Source organism: Ranitomeya imitator, chromosome 7, assembly GCF_032444005.1.
Source record: "Ranitomeya imitator isolate aRanImi1 chromosome 7, aRanImi1.pri, whole genome shotgun sequence".
Classification (NCBI taxonomy): Eukaryota; Metazoa; Chordata; class Amphibia; order Anura; family Dendrobatidae; genus Ranitomeya; species Ranitomeya imitator.
Genome location: NC_091288.1, coordinates 216,437,655 through 216,460,056, shown reverse-complemented (window position 1 = coordinate 216,460,056; position 22,402 = coordinate 216,437,655). Strand labels below are relative to the sequence as shown.

The 22,402-nt window shown below is 41.1% G+C and overlaps 1 protein-coding gene across 7 annotated transcripts in view; it reads left to right on the top strand.

The window, feature by feature from the left end:
- The window catches only part of LOC138645505 (uncharacterized), a 59,700-nt gene extending 40,235 nt beyond the window's left edge, over nucleotides 1-19,465 (top strand). For 5 of the 7 annotated variants that reach the window (XM_069734890.1, XM_069734893.1, XM_069734889.1 and 2 more), the window contains 7 exons: nucleotides 2,477-2,776; nucleotides 3,961-4,062; nucleotides 4,201-4,557; nucleotides 5,816-6,127; nucleotides 11,026-11,358; nucleotides 12,731-13,042; nucleotides 16,949-19,465. In XM_069734890.1, the coding sequence (XP_069590991.1) occupies nucleotides 2,477-2,776; nucleotides 3,961-4,062; nucleotides 4,201-4,557; nucleotides 5,816-6,127; nucleotides 11,026-11,358; nucleotides 12,731-13,042; nucleotides 16,949-17,412 (2,180 nt within the window). In that variant the 3' untranslated portion in view covers nucleotides 17,413-19,465. The remainder of the gene's footprint in view (nucleotides 1-2,476; nucleotides 2,777-3,960; nucleotides 4,063-4,200; nucleotides 4,558-5,815; nucleotides 6,128-11,025; nucleotides 11,359-12,730; nucleotides 13,043-16,948) is intronic. The other 2 variants (XM_069734895.1, XM_069734894.1) reach the window with 1 other exon arrangement.
- Nucleotides 19,466-22,402: the final 2,937 nt, after the last annotated feature.

The following is a 22,402-nucleotide window of genomic DNA, read 5'->3' as shown; positions in this document are numbered from 1 at the left end:
GGGGTATCAGCGTAATCAAGAGAAATTACAAAAATTTTAGGGTCAATTATCTCCTGTTACCCTTCTGAAAATAAAACATTTGGGGATAAATTAAAATGTTTTTGAATTAAAAAAAAAGTTAAATGTTCATTTTTTTTGTTTCTTTCCACATTGTTTTAGTTCCAGTGAAGCACCTGAAGGGTTAATACACCTCCTGAATGTAGTTTTGAGGACTTTAAGGGGTGCCGTTTTTAGAATGATGTCAATTTTGGGTATTTTCTGTCACATAGGTCCCCCAAAGTCACAACAAATGTGATGTGGTCCCTAAAATAATGGATTTGCAAATTTTGTTTAAAAATGTTAAATTACTGGTCAACTTTTAACCCTTTTAACTTCCAAACAAAAAAAATTATTTTTAAAAAATGAGGCAGATGAAAGTAGACACGTGGAAAAAGCCAATGAAAACCCAAAAGTCATTATCTCAATAAATTAGAATACTTTATAACACCAGCTTGAAAAATGATTTTAAAATCTGAAATGTTGGTTTACTGAATTGTGTGTTCAGTAAATGCACTCAATACTTGGTCGCGGCTCCTTTTGCATCAATTACTGCATCAATGCGGCGTGGCATGGAGGCAATCAGCCTGTGGCGCTGCTGAGGGGTTATGGAAGCCCAGGTTGCTTTGATAGCAGCCTTCAGCTCGTCTACATCTTCCTCTTGACAATACTCCATAGATTCTCTATGGGGTTAAGGTTAGGCGAGTTTGCTGCCAATCAAGCCCAGTGATACTGTTGTTTTTACACCAGGTATTGGTACTTTTGGCAGTGTGGACAGGGGCCAAGTCCTGCTGGAGAATGACATGTCCATCTCCAAAAAGCTTGTCGGCAGAGGGAAGCATGAAGTGCTCTAACATTTCCTGGAAGACGGCTGCGCAGACTTTGGTCTTGATAAAACACAGTGGACCTACACCAGCAGATGACATGGCCCCCAAATTATCACTGATTGTGGAGACTTCACACTAGACCTCCAGCAGCTTGGATTGTGGACTCTCCACTCTTCCTCCAGGCTCTGGGACCTTGGTTTCCAAATGAAATGCAATTTATTTTTATCTGAAAACAACACCTTGGACCACTGACCGCAGTCCAGTTCTTCTTTTCCTTGGCCCAGGTAAGACGCTTCTGGCGTTGTTTATTGGTCATGAGTGGCTGACACAAGGAATGTGACACTTGTAGTCCATGTCCTGGAGACGTCTGTGTGTGGCGGCTCTTGAAGCAATGACTCCAGCAGCAGTCCACTCCTTGTGAATCTCATCCATATTTTTTAATGGCCTTTTCTTAACAATCCTTTCCAGGCTGCGGTTATCCCGATTGCTTGTGCACCTTTTTGTTCCACACTTTTTCCTTCCATTCCACTTTCCATGAATATTCTTTTACACAGCACTCTGTGAACAGCCGGCTTCTTTAGCTATGACCCTTTGTGGCTTCCCCTCCTTGTTGAGTGTGTCAGTGACGCCTTCTGGACATCTGTCAGGTCAGAGTCTTCCCCATGATTGTGGAGCTACTGAAACAGACTAAGGACCTTTATAAACACTTAGGAGCCTTTGCAGGTGTTTTTGTTTATTATTCTAATTTACTGAGATAATTACTTTAGGGTTTTCATTGGTTGTAAACCATAATCATTAACATTAACAGAAATAAACACATGAAATAGATCACTCTGTGTGTAATGACTCCATAGAATATATGAGTTTCACTTTTTGTATTGAAGAACTGAAATAAATTCACTTTTTGATGGTATTCTAATTTTGTGAAAAGCACCTGTAACACTCTGGTTTAAGGTCATAAGAATTTAAAGTTTGAAAATTGTGAAATTTTCACCAAATTTCTGATATTTTCACAAATAAACACAAGTCAAATACTTTAATACTGCCATGAAGTACAATATGTAAATAAAAAAAAAATCTTAGAATCACTGGGGTCCATTGAAGCGTTCCAGAGTTATTACCACATAAAGTGACACTGGTCAGATTTAAAAAAATTATATGTATTATATGTGCATTTTGGCAGTGGAGCTAAGCAGTGGGTGTTTGAGCTCGCTGCTGTGAGAATTTAGCAAGGCTACGCCCTATTTAAACTCCCTGCAGTTTGCTCAGACTTGCTAGTTATAAATATTTACTGACCCCGGTCGATGTTTCTTTGATAGCTTGTCTTATGGCTTAGTTTACTCAATATCCATTACTGACCCTGTACTGTCTTGGAGAGAACTTGTCACTTTCAGAAAAGATATTTACCCTCATATAAAAGGGTAATCTGCAGGTAAACTACATTTAAATTAAATCCAGTTTATCCGGCTTACTGGAGCAGCGGCTGCAGGGAGAAAACAAAGTTTTATTTTCCCTGCAGCCACTGGGGCAGAGCAGGGAGCTGTTCTCTTTAATGACCCAGTCACACATTATTGGTCACATCACTGATGGTGACTGTGATCACTTGTTATCAGCTTCTCCGCAGGTGACAATCACACATAAGGTTGTACTGAATGCAAAGAGTTTCCTTCGCTGCTCCGCCACTGGATTCTTCCCTCCCGACATTGATATTAAATGGATCAGAGATGGAAAACAACTTGAGGATAACATTTTTATTGGTGATCCCTGGAGAAACCCGAACAGAACCTACAGTGTGAACAGCACCGTGACCATCACACCCACTGAGGAAGACCGAGAGCAGATCTTCTCATGTAGGGTTCATCATAAGTCTCTACAGGAACCGCTCCAAGAAGACTTCCATCTGATGTATGAAGGTATTATTATTTATTATTAATATTACTAAAGAGGACACCTGGCATTTTACATTTGCTTGTCTGACTCCCTGCACTCAAGCCAGTCAGCTGTATGGAGGTTCCACTGTTCTCTAACGAGTTCCCCTCATTATATACAAGGCAGGTTTCCTTACTTTAGTAGTGTCTATATGGGCAGATGTTTCTGTAATTAATCTGATTTGTAAAATCACCAGGTTATTAAGATCCTCTGCTAAAATGGTGTCTACAGTAGAAATTCCTTGTTAGGCCTCTTTCACATTTCCGTCTTTTTGCTCCTGTCGAAATCCGTAGATTTTTGAAAAAACAGGATCCTGCAAATTTTTCTGCAGGATCCTGTTTTTTTCCCATAGACTTGTATTAGCGACAGATTATGACGGATGGCCATCTGTTTCATTTGTCGTGCACTGGATCCGTCGGAAAATAGCGGTCCATCGGGTGGAGAAAATGTTCAGAGTAACAATTTTTCTTCATGTCGGCAAATAGCTCAGCGACGGATCATGCGCTGTCCGTTGTTGGGTAGAATGGAAGCCTATGGGCGCAGGATCCGTCGCTGACCGTCAAACACAGGAATCCAGCGACGTATCCCATTTTTTCATTCTGAGCATGCCTGGAAGGATTTTCTAGTCAGGGAAAAATACTCTCTCTCCCTCACTCGCTCTCTCTCTCCACAATTTCATCCATTCAAATTCAGGCAGCAGCTAATTTGACGCATCCGTCAAAACACTGGATGCGTTACACACGTTTTTCCCCATTTTTTGCACATCCGTCGGTACATCACATCGACGTATTATGACGGCCGCCTTGCCGACGGAAATGTGAAAGAAGCCGTAGGTGTCATCCATTTCTCCTCTTAAGGCTGCCGTCACACACTCAGTATTTGGTCAGTATTTTACATCTGTATTTGTAAGCCAAAACCAGGAGTGGAACAATTAGAGGAAAAGTATAATAGAAACATCTGCACAACTTCTGTATTTATCACCCACTCCTGGTTTTGGCTACAAATACTGATGTAAAATACTGACCAAATACTGAGTGTGTGATGGCAGCCTAAATCTAAATAGACAGATCTGTAAAGAGATGAGAGCGGCCACAAGTCAGGATCAGGTGATGGTGACTCTGCAGAATCTTTCTCCCTACAGTTTCTGTTTCTTCTTTCATTTCTGCAGACAGAAGCTCGGCCTGGATCATGGCTGTCTGTTATATTCCTGTGGTTATACTGATAATTATCATCGCTGGTGTTATGTGGTGGAGACTAAAATGGATAAAAGGTAATGTAGTGACAGTGACATTAGGAGATTGTTCAGATAAGTCCATGTCCAAGCCATATAAAATATAAATCTGTACTGATGATTTATGTTATTTTGCTGTAAAATGTAAAGTTTCATCATTTTATGCTTTTCTGACAGCACTGTTCATAGTACGGGACATTGTGGGACCTCCTAAGCTGATTGATGGAGAGGAGGCCGTCCTGTGCTGCACAGTGGATGACGCCCCCGAGGATCTGTGTGCGACCTGGCTGATAAGAAGAGCTGGACAGGAGCAGGAGATCCAGACGTCTCAGAGGAGAGAACATTCTGAAGAAGAGAAGAAGAGTTTATTCGAAACATCCTACGTGATAAAATCACAAGTGGTGGGACGTCAGTATTCATCATCACTGAGCTTCATACCCCATATGGAGAGACATAAGGATGTGACCTTCATCTGTAGAGGGGTCTCTGGCAAACGCAAGGGCGAGAGGACGTTTTCCTGTGAGACGATTTATGGTGAGATATGACTTTTACTTTATATTACATTATGTATTATTGGTGCTTTCCTTTTTTCTGCCAAGATACATAACTGTTTTTTATTTTTCACTCCACATTGCTGTGTGAAGGCTTTTGTTGTGGGAGGAGTTGACTTTTGATGGCGCCTTTCATCTTAACATTCTATTTACTGAAAAATGGGAAAATAAATTCCAAATGCAAATTGCACAAAACAGCCGCAGTTCCACAATTGTTTTTTGGGCTTTATTTTTACCATGTTCACTTTGCTGTTAAAATTACCCCCTGGGACCATAATTCCTCAGGTCAGCACAATTACAGCAATACCAAATTTGCAAAGTTTATTTGGTTATTATTCCTTTTATTTAAATGGTGAAAAAAAATTAAAACTAGTGAAAAACAAATCACTTTTTCTTGTTTTGCCATTTTCTAAGATAAAGAATATTTAATTTATTTTTTTGTAAGTTAACAATTTAATGATACCATTTTAGGGAAGATGCCACATTTTAGACTTTTTTTAAGATTTTGAGGTGACTGAAAAACTAATTCTGATTCTGTTTCAATTCTTTTTTTTTTTTATTTTTTTTTACAACATTCATTAACTGATTGGCTTCATTTATGTTTTGATAGACTGGACATTTATGGACGCAGTGATACCAAATATTTCATTTTTTAATTCTATTTTTAATGGGGGAAATGGGAGGTGATTAAAAAAAACTTTTTTTTCTTTTCATATTTTGAAACTTTTTTTAATTTTTACAGTTTTGCAGTATAGTAAGAATCATGGTCTCCTATGAAACACAGGCTAGTCTAGTCTTGAACATCATACCATAATGACAGGCATGGGGGACTTCATTAGGTCCCAGGCTGTATTAGCAACCCATTGGCACTCTGATGGGTGTACGGAGTGGCGCGTTTCCTGGCTGGAGTCGGTAAATATCACTGTCAGAGATTGACTGGCGTTTCACATGGGAGGGGCAGCAAGATGAATTAGGCTCCACCTATGGCCGTTACAAGCAGATGATAGAGGTATTACACAGCCATTATCTGCTGTGAAAGATGCAGGATCAATTCCTGAGCCCGTATCAAAGACCGGAACAAGAACACCATGCTATGTAATAAGTCTAATATAAAATCAACTGTACTGTACAGAAAACTTTTTCTAAATGTCTGTGTTCTCTGATTGCTGCGTCTGTAATACATTCTGCGTCCAATAATTACTATAACTCTTATCATATCTGCTGATTGCTTCACATTTCAGTAAAGCCCAAGATGTCACAGCCCATAATAAGAAGTCTGTCTGACTGCGGAGAGATGAAGTATTTACTCACCTTGGAGAAATTTTATCCTAAAAGCATCAAAATTGTATGGACGTATGGAGAAGGAAGGACGCAAAAAGTCATATTATCCACTGACTCCATATCAGAGTATACTGACAGAACCTACAACGTCTCCAGTGAGATCGTTATTCCTGAGGATCAACACGAGGATCCAGGATTCAGAGTACGAGTGACCTGGGAACATGAATCTATGAAGAAACCAGAATCCCGGGAGCTGAATATCAGAGACTCAGGTGAGAGGAGAGATATATGGGGTTATATAAGAATACTGGAGCTGTATATCAGAGACTCAGGTGAGAGGAGAGATATATGGGGGTTATATTAGAATCCTGGAGCTGAATATCAGAGACTCAGGTGAGAGGAGAGATATATGGGGGTTAAGGCCCCTTCACATTAAGCGACGCTGCAGCGATACCGACAACGATCCGGATCGCTGCAGCGTCGCTGTTTGGTCGCTGGAGAGCTGTCACACAGACCGCTCTCCAGCGACCAACGATGCCGGTAACCAGGGTAAACATCGGGTAACTAAGCGCAGGGCCGCGCTTAGTAACCCGATGTTTACCCTGGTTACCATCCTAAAAGTAAAAAAAACAAACACTACATACTTACCTACCGCTGTCTGTCCTCGGCGCTCTGCTTCTCTGCACTCCTCCTGTACTGGCTGTGAGCACAGCGGCCGGAAAGCAGAGCGGTGACGTCACCGCTCTGCTTTCCGGCTGACCGACGCTCACAGCCAGTACAGGAGGAGTGCAGAGAAGCAGAGCGCCGAGGACAGACAGCGGTAGGTAAGTATGTAGTGTTTGTTTTTTTTACTTTTAGGATGGTAACCAGGGTAAACATCGGGTTACTAAGCGCGGCCCTGCGCTTAGTTACCCGATGTTTACCCTGGTTACCAGTGAAGACATCGCTGGATCGGTGTCACACACGCCGATCCAGCGATGTCAGCGGGAGATCCAGCGACAAAATAAAGTTCTGGACTTTATTCAGCGACCAACGATCTCCCAGCAGGGGCCTGATCGTTGGTCGCTGTCACACATAACGATTTCATTAACGATATCGTTGCTACGTCACAAAAAGCAACGATATCGTTAACAATATCGTTATGTGTGAAGGTACCTTTATAGAAGAATCCTGGAGCTGTATATCAGAGACTCAGGTGAGAGGAGAGATATATGGGGTTATATATGAATCCTGGAGCTGAATATCAGAGACTCAGGTGAGAGGAGTGATACATGGGGGTTATATCAGAATCCTGGAGCCGTCTATCAGAGACTCAGGTGAGAGGAGAGATATATGGGATTATATTAGAATCCTGGAGCCGTCTATCAGAGACTCAGGTGAGAGGAGAGATATATGGGGGTTATATAAGAATCCTGGAGCTGTATATCAGAGACTCAGGTGAGAGGAGAGATATATGGGGGTTATATATGAATCCTGGAGCTGAATATCAGAGACTCAGGTGAGAAGAGAGATATATGGGGTTATATATGAATCCTGGAGCTGAATATCAGAGACTCAGGTGAGAGGAGATATATGGGGGTTATATAAGAATCCTGGAGCCGTCTATCAGAGACTCAGGTGAGAGGAGAGATATATGGGGTTATATAAGAATCCTGGAGCCGTCTATCAGAGACTCAGGTGAGATATATGGGGTTATATAAGAATCCTGGAGCCATCTATCAGAGACTCAGGTGAGAGGAGAGATACATGGGGGTTATATAAGAATCCTGGAGCTGTCTATCAGAGACTCAGGTGAGAGGAGAGATATATGGGGTTATATAGGAATCCTGGAGCCGTCTATCAGAGACTCAGGTGAGAGGATAGATATATGGGGTTATATAAGAATCCTGGAGCTGTCTATCAGAGACTCAGGTGAGAGGAGAGATATATGGGGGTTATATAAGAATCCTGGAGCCGTCTATCAGAGACTCAGGTGAGATATATGGGGTTATATAAGAATCCTGGAGCCATCTATCAGAGACTCAGGTGAGAGGAGACATACATGGGGGTTATATAAGAATCCTGGAGCTGTCTATCAGAGACTCAGGTGAGAGGAGAGATATATGGGGTTATATATGAATTCTGGAGCTGAATATCAGAGATTCAGGTGAGAGGAGAGATATATGGGGGTTATATTCGAATCCTGGAGCCGTCTATCAGAGACTCAGGTGAGAGGAGTGATACATGGGGTTATATAAGAATCCTGGAGCCGTCTATCAGAGACTCAGGTGAGAGGAGAGATATATGGGGTTATATAAGAATCCTGGAGCCGTCTATCAGAGACTCAGGTGAGAGGAGAGATATATGGGGTTATATAAGAATCCTGGAGCCGTCTATCAGAGACTCAGGTGAGAGGAGAGATATATGGGGTTATATAAGAATCCTGGAGCTGTATATCAGAGACTCAGGTGAGAGGAGAGATATATGGGGGTTATATAAGAATCCTGGAGCTGTATATCAGAGACTCAGGTGAGAGGAGAGATATATGGGGGTTATATAAGAATCCTGGAGCCGTCTATCAGAGACTCAGGTGAGAGGAGAGATATATGGGGGTTATATAAGAATCCTGGAGCTGTATATCAGAGACTCAGGTGAGAGGAGAGATATATGGGGGTTATATAAGAATCCTGGAGCCGTCTATCAGAGACTCAGGTGAGAGGAGAGATATATGGGGGTTATATAAGAATCCTGGAGCTGTATATCAGAGACTCAGGTGAGAGGAGACATACATGGGGGTTATATAAGAATCCTGGAGCTGTCTATCAGAGACTCAGGTGAGAGGAGAGATATATGGGGTTATATATGAATCCTGGAGCTGAATATCAAAGATTCAGGTGAGAGGAGAGATATATGGGGTTATATAAGAATCCTGGAGCCATCTATCAGAGACTCAGGTGAGAGGAGTGATACATGGGGTTATATAAGAATCCTGGAGCCGTCTATCAGAGACTCAGGTGAGAGGAGAGATATATGGGGTTATATAGGAATCCTGGAGCCGTCTATCAGAGAATCAGGTGAGAGGAGAGATATATGGGGTTATATTAGAATCCTGGAGCCGTCTATCAGAGACTCAGGTGAGATATATGGGGTTATATAAGAATCCTGGAGCCGTCTATCAGAGACTCAGGTGAGAGGAGAGATATATGGGGTTATATAAGAATCCTGGAGCCGTCTATCAGAGACTCAGGTGAGATATATGGGGTTATATAAGAATCCTGGAGCCGTCTATCAGAGACTCAGGTGAGAGGAGAGATATATGGGGGTTATATAAGAATCCTGGAGCTGTATATCAGAGACTCAGGTGAGAGGAGACATACATGGGGGTTATATAAGAATCCTGGAGCTGTCTATCAGAGACTCAGGTGAGAGGAGAGATATATGGGGTTATATATGAATTCTGGAGCTGAATATCAGAGATTCAGGTGAGAGGAGAGATATATGAGGGTTATATTAGAATCCTGGAGCTGAATATCAGAGACTCAGGTGAGAGGAGAGATATATGGGGTTATATATGAATCCTGGAGCTGTATATAAGAGACTGAGGTGAGAGGAGAGATATATGGGGGTTATATTAGAATCCTGGAGCCGTCTATCAGAGACTCAGGTGAGAGGAGTGATACATGGGGTTATATAAGAATCCTGGAGCCGTCTATCAGAGACTCAGGTGAGAGGAGAGATATATGGGGTTATATAAGAATTCTGGAGCCGTCTATCAGAGACTCAGGTGAGAGGAGATATATGGGGGTTATATATGAATCCTGGAGCTGAATATCAGAGACTCAGGTGAGAGGAGATATATATGGGGTTATATGGGAATCCTGGAGCCGTCTATTAGAGACTCAGGTGGGATATATGGGGTTATATAAGAATCCTAGAGCCATCTATCAGAGACTCAGGTGAGAGGAGAGATATACGGGGGTTATATAAGAATCCTGGAGCTGTATATCAGAGACTCAGGTGAGAGGAGAGATATATGGGGTTATATAAGAATCCTGGAGCCGTCTATCAGAGACTCAGGTGAGAGGAGAGATATATGGGGTTATATATGAATCCTGGAGCTGAATATCAGAGACTCAGGTGAGAGGAGAGATATATGGGGTTATATATGAATTCTGGAGCTGAATATCAAAGATTCAGGTGAGAGGAGAGATATATGGGGTTATATATGAATTCTGGAGCTGAATATCAGAGACTCAGGTGAGAGGAGAGATATATGGGGGTTATATAAGAATCCTGGAGCCGTCTATCAGAGACTCAGGTGAGAGGAGTGATACATGGGGTTATATAAGAATCCTGGAGCCGTCTATCAGAGACTCAGGTGAGAGGAGAGATACATGGGGTTATATAAGAATCCTGGAGCTGTATATCAGAGACTCAGGTGAGAGGAGAGATATATGGGGTTATATAAGAATCCTGGAGCTATATATCAGAGACTCAGGTGAGAGAAGAGATATATGGGGGTTATATAAGAATCCTGGAGCCATCTATCAGAGACTCAGGTGAGAGGAGAGATATATGGGGGTTATATAAGAATCCTGGAGCTGTATATCAGAGACTCAGGTGAGATTTTAATTTCTTACCTGTTGGCAAAATAAGACCTATTTTTCACATGCCATTTAGGTTGCTACTTCAGTTACCTGCACCAGTTTCTTATCTAAGGAGGTTTTATTGTAACACACAATTGTGGAAGAGCATATAGAAGTGGAGGAGCTGAGTTCCTTTTTCCATTTTTATTTTTTCCTCCTTGCCTTCCAAAAGTGGGTAACTCTGGACTTCCTATGATCATAAACTAGTAGTATATCCTAGCAATATGCTATTATGTGAGACAGAAATACTTTTTAAAATTGTGTCAATTGCTGAATGCCGAGGGTTACGACAAAATGTGAGCATGTCCTCAAAAGATTCCTATTTTTAGTCTTTAGTAGCAGTCACAGATGAATGATCTGATGGAGGAATATCCTTGTGTCGGGATCAAAGTCTAGCAGCTTGGAGAACAAGTTACTGTTTCTCTAAAGTGAGAGATTCAGCAACTCTGCTCCAGCCAGTACAGGGGGACTACAATTAAGAGACTTTGGTCAAAAGAAAAATATATGTACAGTATATATCCTAATGCCATATTCTTGCTATGTAGATTATATCTGGAATCCTGTTGTGGAAGAGATTCAGATCCCGCGTCTACTTCTCGGCTCCCCGGCCGTCCTGCAGTGTAATATCTCAAGGTATTTCCCGGATGCCGTCACTGTGAAATGGAAGAGACGTGATGGAGATCAGTTACATGAAGAGACTGACGATAACCAGAGGATAATGTCCAGGAGAGCGGCCGATAACACCTACAGCCGTACAGCCAGTCTGACCATCACCCCTGACCTGCGGACACATCAGGGGGCAGAATATATATGTCTGGTGGAGCACCCCTCCCTGGAGACACCCATAGAGAGAAGCATAGGGCCGCTACAAATCTATGGTGAGTGTATGACTCATTTTTGTACAGCTTTTTTCACCGAACACTAAACTTACAATTAAAATATAATCCAAATATACACACATATGTATATATACAGTGCCCCGCGTACATGAGCACACCCCAACAGATTTGTTAGAAAACTCTTACATTTCTTTTAGAATCAACATTTTCTATGGGATTTCATACTACAAAATACTCCCCCAAATGTGTGCCATTGATTGCAAACAAGATTTGTTATTTTGCACACCCCAAAAAAGTAGTTTTCCTAATACAGTTATTCAGGACGACATTGTAAAAATGAGTACACTCCAAAGAAAGTCTTAGGAGCAAAGTAAAAGTTTAGACTACAAAATTCTAATTAATAAGAATTCAACCACAAGTAAGCCTAATTATAAATTGCACAGGTGTCCGGCGGATGCAAAGAAAACCCCTCCCCATTTCATGCTGTCAGCAATGGCACCATGTGGAAGAGAAGAAGAGAAAGGTCACAAGACCTATGTAAGAAAATAATTTCTTTAGACAAGAAAGTTGAAGGCTACAAGAAGATCAGCAAAGCTTTACTTATCAGTCATATACTGGAGCAAAAGTGATACAAAAATGTAACAAAGATCCAGGCCAATCATGGAAGTTACCACCTAAACGTAAGGACCATCTGATGAGAAGGGTTGAAGAAAATCGACATGCAAATTCACTGCAGTTATCTAAAGTAGTAGAAAGCTGAACCAGAGTAAGTATTTCCCGTGACAAAATACGGTGTACACTGCAGAGGGATGGCATCAATGGGGGACATCCACGAAGGGAGACTCTCCTAAAGTCCACGCAGCAAAGAAACTACAATTATCTCACAGAGATGTCCAGGCTGAAGTAGAGTTGGTGCTGTTCTTAAAAATCATTAAGGTTACACAAAATACTGATGTAGTAGATTTTGATATGGGGTGTACTCATTTTTGCATCAACTCCATGCCACTCCACATTGATGCAGTAATTGATGCAGAAGGAGCCCGACCAAGTACTGAGTGCATTTATTGAACATACATTTCAGTAGGACGACATTTCAGATTTTACAATGATTTTTCCAGCTGGTGTTATAAAGTATTCTAATTTACTGTGATAATGACTTTTGGGTTGTCATTGGCTGTAAGCCATATTCATCAACATTAACAGAAATAAACACGTGAAATAGATCACTCTGTGTGTAATGACTCTATAGAATATACGAGATTCACATTTTGTATTGAAGAACTGAAATAAATTCACTTTTTGATGATATTCTAAGTTTATGAGAAGCCCCTGTATCTAATGTATACATTTAGTTTATATGACTATTTTCACAACAACTATTACAATCAGATCTTTTACTATTCTCTTCCAGGCAAACCCCAGATGTCGGCCCCTGTCGAGATCACTATGGCCGATTCATCTCATGTTCAGTTCTCTCTGAAGCTGCAGAAGTTTTACCCTAAAGATATAAAAATCTCCTGGTGTAGAGAAGATAAGTCTGATAAACATGTAATATCAGCTGTGGAGACAATCCGTGCACGGAACGAGGATCTCACATACGAGGTCACCAGTGTCGTCTGGATTCCTGGTTATCAATTCAGAGATCATCCAGAGATGAAAATCATTGTAGAGTGGGAACACGAGGGGACAAAGACTTCAGAGAGGAGATCACTGAGTGTCAGAGGTAAAGAGGTTATCTATCTATTATCTATCTATCTATTATGTATCTATCCACTAGTCAACTCAATTTTTCTGGCAAAAGGTTTTAAAACATATTTTAAGTCAATTTTGGCTGCTGATTACAAATATGAACTCCGTTTTTGGCTATCACATCAGAATTTCGAGATATTTTCCATTTTTGATGAAAATTACTCCTATCTAATGTTTTATGATAAAAACACATAATTTTCAGTACTACGTTTTGTATATTTTTAATCAAGGAATAACAGAGATTACAAAGTCCATGTACAGCAAATCAAACATACTTAGAGAATTAAACTACAAAATATAAAAACACATATATATGGCACACAGATGAATGACAAATGGTGGTTATGTGAACTTTCTTTTCTTGGCTGATCTGTGACGTACGGCTTCTGGGTTGTCTCTCATCAAGCTCCAGCAATAGTCAGCCATCATATTTGAGTCCCACCGGCCTTGATACCGTTCCTCCATTGTTTTAATGTCCTGATGAAAACGCTCCCCTTGTTCCTCGCTCACATCCCCAAGGTTCTCTGTGTAAATAGTGAATCTTGATCCTCATTCTACACCCAAGATTTCGCAGACTCATTAGTAGCTCTTCTCTTCCACAATCTCTTCATAGTTCTCGGCTTTCTTATTCCCTAGAAAATTCTGCACCACATTACAAAATGCATTCCAAGCTCTTTCTTCCGTCTCATTCATTGATGTGATAACATTTGGGTCTCTCATAAGTGTTCTTATTTGAGGTCCATCAAATATTCCAGCCTTTTTCTTCTCTTCACTAAGACCAGGAAAAGTTGAACATATATAGATAAAGCATTCTCCACTGTGATTGAGAGCTTTGACAAACTGCTTCATCAATCCAAGTTTTATGTATAGGGGAGGAAAGACAATGTCCTTCCTATCCACTAGAGGATCATGGATGACATTCTTATCGCCAGATGCCAAACTCTGTCGCTGAGGCCATTCAGTTTTCACCCAATGCTCTGCTGTAGTTCTACTGTCCCAGTAGGACAGAAAACAAGGGGGTTTTGTGTATCCTCCTTGCAGACCCAAAAGAAAGTTAACCATTTTCAAATCAACACAAATTTACCACCTGTGAACATTATTTTGTAACCTCTCTAGATCAATCTTGATGTTGTTATATTCTTCTTTTAAGTTTTACAGAATGACCTATTGGTACAGAGCCATACTTATTTCCATTGTGTAACAGAACACATTTTAAACTTCTTTTGGAATTTTCAATAAAAAGCCTCCAATCCCTTGAATCATATGCTGGAAGTCCCATAAAGAGAAGTAGCCCTTCAACATCAGTACAATAGACAAGCTGGCCATCTGAATGGAAGGACTTACGCAGTTCTGCTTCCCTGTTACGATAAAATGAGACACTTGTACCGGGTTTCAACATTCGATTCTCTTGTAGTCTTGAAGCCAATAGTTCAGCAGACTCTTTTGGTAGATAAAGATATCTACCAGATTATTCAAAGCAGACTGAGTAAACAGAATTGGTTTGTCACAATCTTCATCACATGGCTGAAAAATATCTGGACTGTCTTCTTCATCAGTATAACAATGTGAGGAGAGTTCTGTGTCAACGTTTTCTGGAAGCGCAGTCAATTTTGGAACAGGTATGTCTTCACTATGGGCAATTGGTCGAATAGCTGAAGGGATACTCGGGTATTGCAAATGGAGTGCCCCCACGTTAGGGCAATGGGGTACTCGGTACCGGGTCCTTCGGTTCTCAGTGGGGATGTCACGGTGGCTAGACCCGGTCCGTGGCCCTTTGAGGGGCGTCCAATAAAAGGACAACAGTTTATAGGATAGGGTTCGTGACGCCACCTGTGGTATTCGGTCAGGGCGACCGACACTTCTTAGTGGCCCACTGGGGTGATGTTATGGCAGCTAGTTGGTATAACTTCCTCCAGGTGAAGTATGTCCCCAGGGCTTCCCAGATTGTAGATGGTGGATGGTGCAAGGCGGAGTGAATAACGAGGACACAAGGGTGCAGTCTCTTTACCTTTACTGAAGGCTTCAGCATCCACAGTCCAGGGTAGGGACCACAGGGTAGGTAGAGTCCGGCCGGTCTGAAGGCAAATCTAGAGTCCCCTTATCCAGGAGGAATTCAATAGCCTTCCCCTAGTGCACAGTAACACAGTAGGTCTCTACTTGCATAAGCTCCAATAAGGTCCTCACTGTTATTACTCCTCTCACTGTTCCCCGTGGTGGGATAGAACAAACCTGTATGACTGATGGCCTGAGGCTTTTTATAGGGACCCTAGAGACGCCCCGGCCCCCACAAGTTGCCACCGTGTCTTCTTAGGTATTAAGGTCGGGCAGCTAACGTGGAATTAACTGTCCTGCCAGTCTCTGAAGTAACGGCATAGAGCTCTTTACTCTCTCGGTATTCTGGCTACCGGATCTGCGCTTCAGATGGAGGCAGCCTGCTTCTAGCTGGTCTCCCACTGATGTTTCACTTCTGTTGCTATGATTTTTCTCACTCACTACAGCACACTTCTCTTCGTGTCTTTTCCTGGGATGCTGCCGCATGGGATGCAGGCGCAGCTCCGTGTACCCTCGTCCTCCTCAGACCGCAGTCTGGATCTGACTGGAGATCACTCCAGCCAGCTCGACCTGGAGACCTTTCCTTGTCGGTCTCCAGCCAGGATCTCATTCTCACTTCCTCCCCAACCCACCGGTTTTACCCTGTGTGAGGAGTGGCATAGTAGATAGAACCTTTTGCTCCCCCTGCTGGACTGGAGTGTGAAGTGTGTGTGTGGCTGTGATACCTGGACAGAAGATCTCCTTCATTGCCCTCAGACGTAACATCACTCCCCCTGGAGGAAGAATAACATTACTGCAATGAACCAGAACTCTGGGGCACTGCACAAATATTGCTTGTTTTTCTTATTGAAACCTTTTACATCGACAAAGCAGAAATAGCAGTCTTCTAAATGATTGCTTGGTTCTCTCCAAATCATAGGAACTCCAAACTGAAGTTTAGCATTCTTTCCTTGAGACCATGATCTCAAATCTCCCAATACAGGTTTTTGCACACTTTGTGAGGAGCCCAATGCTTGTCTTGGTCTCCAAGTTTTACTTTGAAATACGCAAAATACACCCTCTTAAAGTCAGTATTGCGTCTCTGAGTCTTCACAGTAAAGTTTCCACAGATGTAACAAAAAATATTTGGATCATTTGAGCACTGTCTTCTACGAGATGTAGAGGCCATTGTTAGATCAGCAAAACATCCTGCAGAGAAATACAAGATAAAAGTTGTTAGCTACCCGAGTTGTTCATTGAATTTCTGCCCCCCACCCCCCACCTTAGGTATTGATTCACAAACAAAAAACAGCAGGATAAAAACAATAAATATCAAAATTCATTGAAAATTTAAATAAATAAAACAATACCTGCACACGACTGTTGTGTACGTTGAAAACTGTTTGTTTGTTTACTTTCTTATCATAACAAATGGGAATTCTGCATGTTCAAAGGAAACAAAGATATTCTCAGTTATTGGGAGACTAAATGAAAACTAAATTTATCTTAGTGAACCGTATAAACCGGCACTTTTCATACACTACTTATATTGATCATGGAATTCATGAAAATGGGCTATATACCTATAGCGCAAAAACGTGATGTGATAGAGAAATTATAAGATCAGATTTGAATTCAGCACCCTCAAATTAGTCTAAAACTGTTCTTAAAGTCCATGCCAGAAATTTGTTTTCTTTTGTAGACCAGTGATCTATTATCTCTATCATATATCTAATGAATGGTGGGGGGGTTGTCTTGCTGAAAAATGTGCATCTGTAGTTATTCTTTATATTAAGTTGCATAACAAGCCCGCTTTCCTAAATTATTATAATTCTGACATATATTACAGATCTTCCCTGGCGTCCACACGTTGGATCTATCAGTGTCCCCGAGCTGGAGCATGGTAAATCAGCCGCACTGACCTGTGATATCTCCGGATATTTCCCCAATCTTCTATCTGTGAATTGGTTCATAAAGAAGGACGGAAATGTGACCGCTCTGCCCAGAACATCATCAAATTCGGATGTAAATTACAAGTTTTCAAATAAGGAGAAGAGACAGAAAGATAACACTTATTCCTGTGAAGCGTCAGTGACTTTCACCCCAATAATAAGTTCACACCAAGGATCAGAAATCATCTGCAGAGTGGAGCATCCCAGCGAGGAGCGTCCCATAGAGCGGAGCACCGCAGAATATATGGATGAAAACTATAATACAACGACAAGATACACCATGACACAAGCTCCCCGATGTGGGACACAAGCTCCCCGATGTGGGGCACGGGCCCCACACATGCATTATTATAGCTTTTGATGTAGCGATTCTATGATATCTAGTGCAAATCACGTCAGCTCTGTATCCACTTATAAAGCCGGACATACTGTTCTCATTTTTAGCCACATGTACAACACAAAAAACAGAACATTAAAAGAGGTTTTAATACGATAATAAACGCATTTAAGGCGAAGTTCACACTGGGCGTCTTTTTTTGCTTTTTTTTATGCTAATTTTCAGCTGTGTTTTACAGTACCAGCAAAGCTTATGAGATTTCAGAAATCTCATGGACACACATTGCTTTTTTGTCATCAGGATTTTGTGCTTTGCATTTTTTTTGCATAAAGGAGCATGTCACTTCTTTCAGCGTTTTTTTTTCAGGGTTTTTCACCAATTGAAATGAATGGTTGGTGAAAAAACCCTAAAAAAGTGCAGGTATCAGGATTTGCTGCGTTTTTTTGTGCCAAAATCTGATTCTACAGAAAAAGACTTTTCTTCCCAACACTAAACTTTATCAGCATACACAAGAGAGAAATCTAGCATGCCAAAACCTCAGCAAAAAACTCACAAAAATTGAAGGAAAACTAAGGAAAACATGCTTTGTTTCGTTTCTGCAGCTTCTTTCCTGCCAAGAGGTTTTGCTGAAAAAAAAAACACGCTGAAAAAACTCCCAGTCTGAACTTACCCTAATACTTTTTCAGAATCCCATCACTTTCCTATTAGAGGCCACTGAAATATTTGGACAGTGACAAGTTTTGACATTGTAGCTTCAAGATCCAAATCTATAATCAATATAATAATTTTATTTCTATAGCGCCAACATATTCTGTAGCACTTTACATTTTAGAGGGGACTTGTACAGGCAATAAAAGACATTACAGAGTTATAGAAGTTGAGGGGCGATGCTGCTGTCACTCACCCTGCTTCTATCACCATCACCTGATGCACGGAAAAATACATCATGCTAAAACTACTTACAGCACAGCTGGAAACAGATATAAAATATATTATCTTAATATAAATGACTCCATGCATAGGTAAACTATAAGCTTAGGAATTGATGCCATTCAGTGAAAAAAATGTTGGCCACTTTTACCGTTTGTCTCAGAGTGTGGCCTCCGACTTGAATCATAGTCTGTGGACTGTGCTCAGCATTTTAGAGCAGTTCTGCAATAAATGCAATGGAGGTCGAGCATACACACTGAGCATACGCACCTCTGCTCCACTGAGAACAGGGCTGCAAAGCCACATTCTTTGGGTTCCTGAGAATCCTGACAGTATGTGATGCACAAGCTGTGAGGATTCAGAAATCTAGAGTCACAAAAAGTGACTGCAGAACTTTCATCACAAACCTCAACAACCCTTTTAATAATAAAATTAAGCACTATTGTGTGACCAAACCTAACAGCATGTAATATGTTCAATGTCGGGATTCGGCTCTGCTTGCCAGTTCCAGCGGTCATCACTTATGATCACATACTGACTAGCTGCTCGTCCTGCTTTTCTTAATGAAACCCAGGGCTGCAGGATTTCACTGAATACTGAAAGAATTGTAAAGAGCGAACCGTCCGCACGCCACTGTAGGTGTGAAAAATCGCATATCAGCGGTCACATAATTATTTATTATTATGCTTTTGCTTAGGATATAGAAAGGTTATTAGATGGCCTTTAAGTGCCTTTTGCCTTTAATTGCTAGAATTACTAGAATCTGTTGATGCAGTAGTCTGATGGTCTCCGCTTCAAGGAGACTACACTTCTTATCATGTATGTTCTCAATAGACAGCCACAACATGTTCTTGGTACGTGGTGAGGAATACAGGTCAGTATGACCCTGGGTGATGGTGGGGACTACATGAATTACATTGAGAGTTACATTTGTTGTAAATGGTATAAAATGCTGCCTTTTGCTGCATTATATCAGATAAAAATGACTTGCTCACAGAATATGTGTGAGGTGTCCTTTGTCTCCAAGCGCGCTTGTAAAATGACGGGTGTAACCTCCTGATTTGGCCTCACTGGTAATCTGAAAAGAAACACCGAAAAATATCCCTAGAACAAGGGGTCATGAAGGAGAATAAATGATCAAAACCAAAAAAATGCCTTCATAAAAAGACCAACAAATAAAAAGAGTATAATCTTTATTGAACAACACATAAAAAAAACACATAAAAAAAATATACAAGTGCTGGGACAGTAACCACTGATGCAGGAAGGAACACAGTGGGACCCACATATAGATCAACCTCACAAGAAACAGTATAGCAGTGGCTGCGGTAAATTAACTCATAAACGATACATCCATATGCTTCAATAATATGATTCAATATATCCATATGCTTCAATAATACATAAGTAGAAAGTATTACCGGTTCCTCCTCCTGGTAATTATACCTTTACTTCTGCGGTATTGCCTATATGTACTGTTAGGCTGCCTTATATTTACGTCTTATATGTTACAGCATTACCCTGCAAGTTGTTGTCTCTATGCATGTTTATTTACACTTTGTAATAGAGGTAATACTTTCTACTTATGTATTATTGAAGCATATGGATGTATCGTTTATGAGTTAATTTACCGCAGCCACTGCTATACTGTTTCTTGTGAGGTTGATCTATATGTGGGTCCCACTGTGTTCCTTCCTGCATCAGTGGTTACTGTCCCAGCACTTGTATATTTTTTTATGTGTTTTTTTATGTGTTGTTCAATAAAGATTATACTCTTTTTATTTGTTGGTCTCACTGGTAATCTGTCATGTCTGACATTGGGTCAGAACGAAAACAGCTACCACAGTTTTGGCGCCCGAACGGGTGGTAACCAGCCTATTCGGAATCCGTATGTGGGAGCTTGGACATGCAAAACACCAGCTGCAGCAAGGTGAGAAATTTTATTCTTACACTCTGTTTTGCACTTGCAATCTCTCTTCTGGATCTCTCCATACCTCTGGGTAAAAGGCTGCGAACATGGTTCAAAGAATCCACATCACCAGTGAGTTTTGTGTTTTGTCTGTTTATGTCCGTATGAGAGTTGAATAATAGAGTTATAAGATGATAATTATCTGTATTTTCTGTCATCCTAATTGGTTGTGTATTTGTTTAGTGTGTATGTGTGTGTGTGTGTAATACAGAGCTGGGATAGACTCTGTGCAGTGTTGTTGTTTTGGTCATTTTAGATTGGCAGTACATTATATGAAGCGGTATTTTGTATAAGGCCGTGGTTTTTGGTGTTTGGCCTTAAAATGCTTTCAGAGTGTCAGTGGACACCGCTGCAGTTTTTTTTATAGAGTTGTGTTAATTCCAAAGTGCAAAATAGGCAGGCTGTGTGAACCTTGTATGCATGTATGTCTATGAGAACTCTGAATGAGAGGTGAGTAAATGAGTATAAGGGATAAATAGGTAAATCCCTGATTGATGAGGGGTTCCGTTAGGTGTGGTCCTCTGTATGTGACAGAAGACATTATTCAACTCAATTTGAGCTGAATTAGGTGGAGTGATTGAGTTAAGGGATTTTCTTCTTGTAAAAATCAACTGAAAAGTGAAAGGAAAAAGAAAAAACAATCCCTGAATGAGCATGTATGTATGAGTGATCACATAAGTATCATTACTTATCTTACTGTTGATTGTCCAGGATGAATGAGTTGTGGATATTTTTAATGTACATTTAATTTACATCTGAGATTCAGTGAAACCCGTGTTATATATGGTTTGACATTAGATAGGTTTCTATATGTGTTTTGGCCGGACGCGGTCAGAATCAGCTTATTCAAGTTGTGCAGTGATCTGCCTGTATAGAGAAACTGTTTTTAATTCCGAGTGGATGAATGTTTTGTAGAGAATAAGTCTGAAAACTGCTGCATTCTGTTTCCGTGTGAAAGACACTAAGGCTACTTTCACACTAGCGTTAACTGAAATCCGTCCCAATGCGTCGTTTTACAGAAAAAACGCATCCTGCAAAAGTGCTTGCAGGATGCGTTTTTTCCCCATAGACTTGTATTAACGACGCATTTGGGACGGATTGCCACACGTCGCATCCGTCGCGCGACGGATGCGTCGTGCTTTGGCGGACCGTCGGGAGCAAAAAACGCTACATGTAACGTTTTTTGCTCCTGACGGACCGCTTTTTCCGACTGCGCATGCGCGGCCGGAACTCCGCCCCCACCTCCCCGCACCTTACAATGGGGCAGCGGATGCGCCGGAGAAATGCATCCGCTGCCTCCATTGTGCAGTGCAGCAAACGCTAGCGTCAGAATCTCTTCCCGACGCATTGCGATGGGGAGATTCCGACGCTAGTGTGAAAGTAGCCTAAGTTCTTTAGATTCTAAGATCTCTACTGAATACCTGATGGTGCATGACCAGCTCTACCCTCACCCACTGTATCCTCACCCATCCCTTGTAGATTGTGAGCCCTCGCGGGCAGGGTCCTCTCTCCTCCTGTACCAGTTGTGACTTGTATTGTTCAAGATTATTGTACTTGTTTTATTATGTATACCCCTCCTCACATGTAAAGCGCCATGGAATAAATGGCGCTATAATAATAAATAATAATAATAGGGGTGAGTCAAACCCCTGCGCGAATTGCTTGTGATTTCTCCTCTGTCCTCTCTGTGCTGTGTGCCAGAGGAAGGGGGGCATGGAGCCGCGCTGAAGGCTCTCTGAATATTTTGTCCTTGGTTAATACATTTTCCAGATTCATAATTGTGACTCAAATAGTCACCAACTACCTCAATGTACTTTCACATACAGGCAATGAAAATACCGGAGAAACAGCGGAAGCTTTTGTTTTTGTATAAAAATATCACAAAGCTTTATTAACAAATATAAACATTTTAAAAACACACAAACAATGTCATGAAAGTGCTATTTAAACAAAGACACCAGATTATGAGTGGCCCTCAAAATACATAGGTAATTGCCTCAGTGCATTGATATTAATACAACTGGTGAAAAAAACACAAATGCTCCCAGAAATATCACAGGTAGCCGCAACCCCCAATCATGAGCGGTAAAAATCATTAGCACACAGACCATTTCT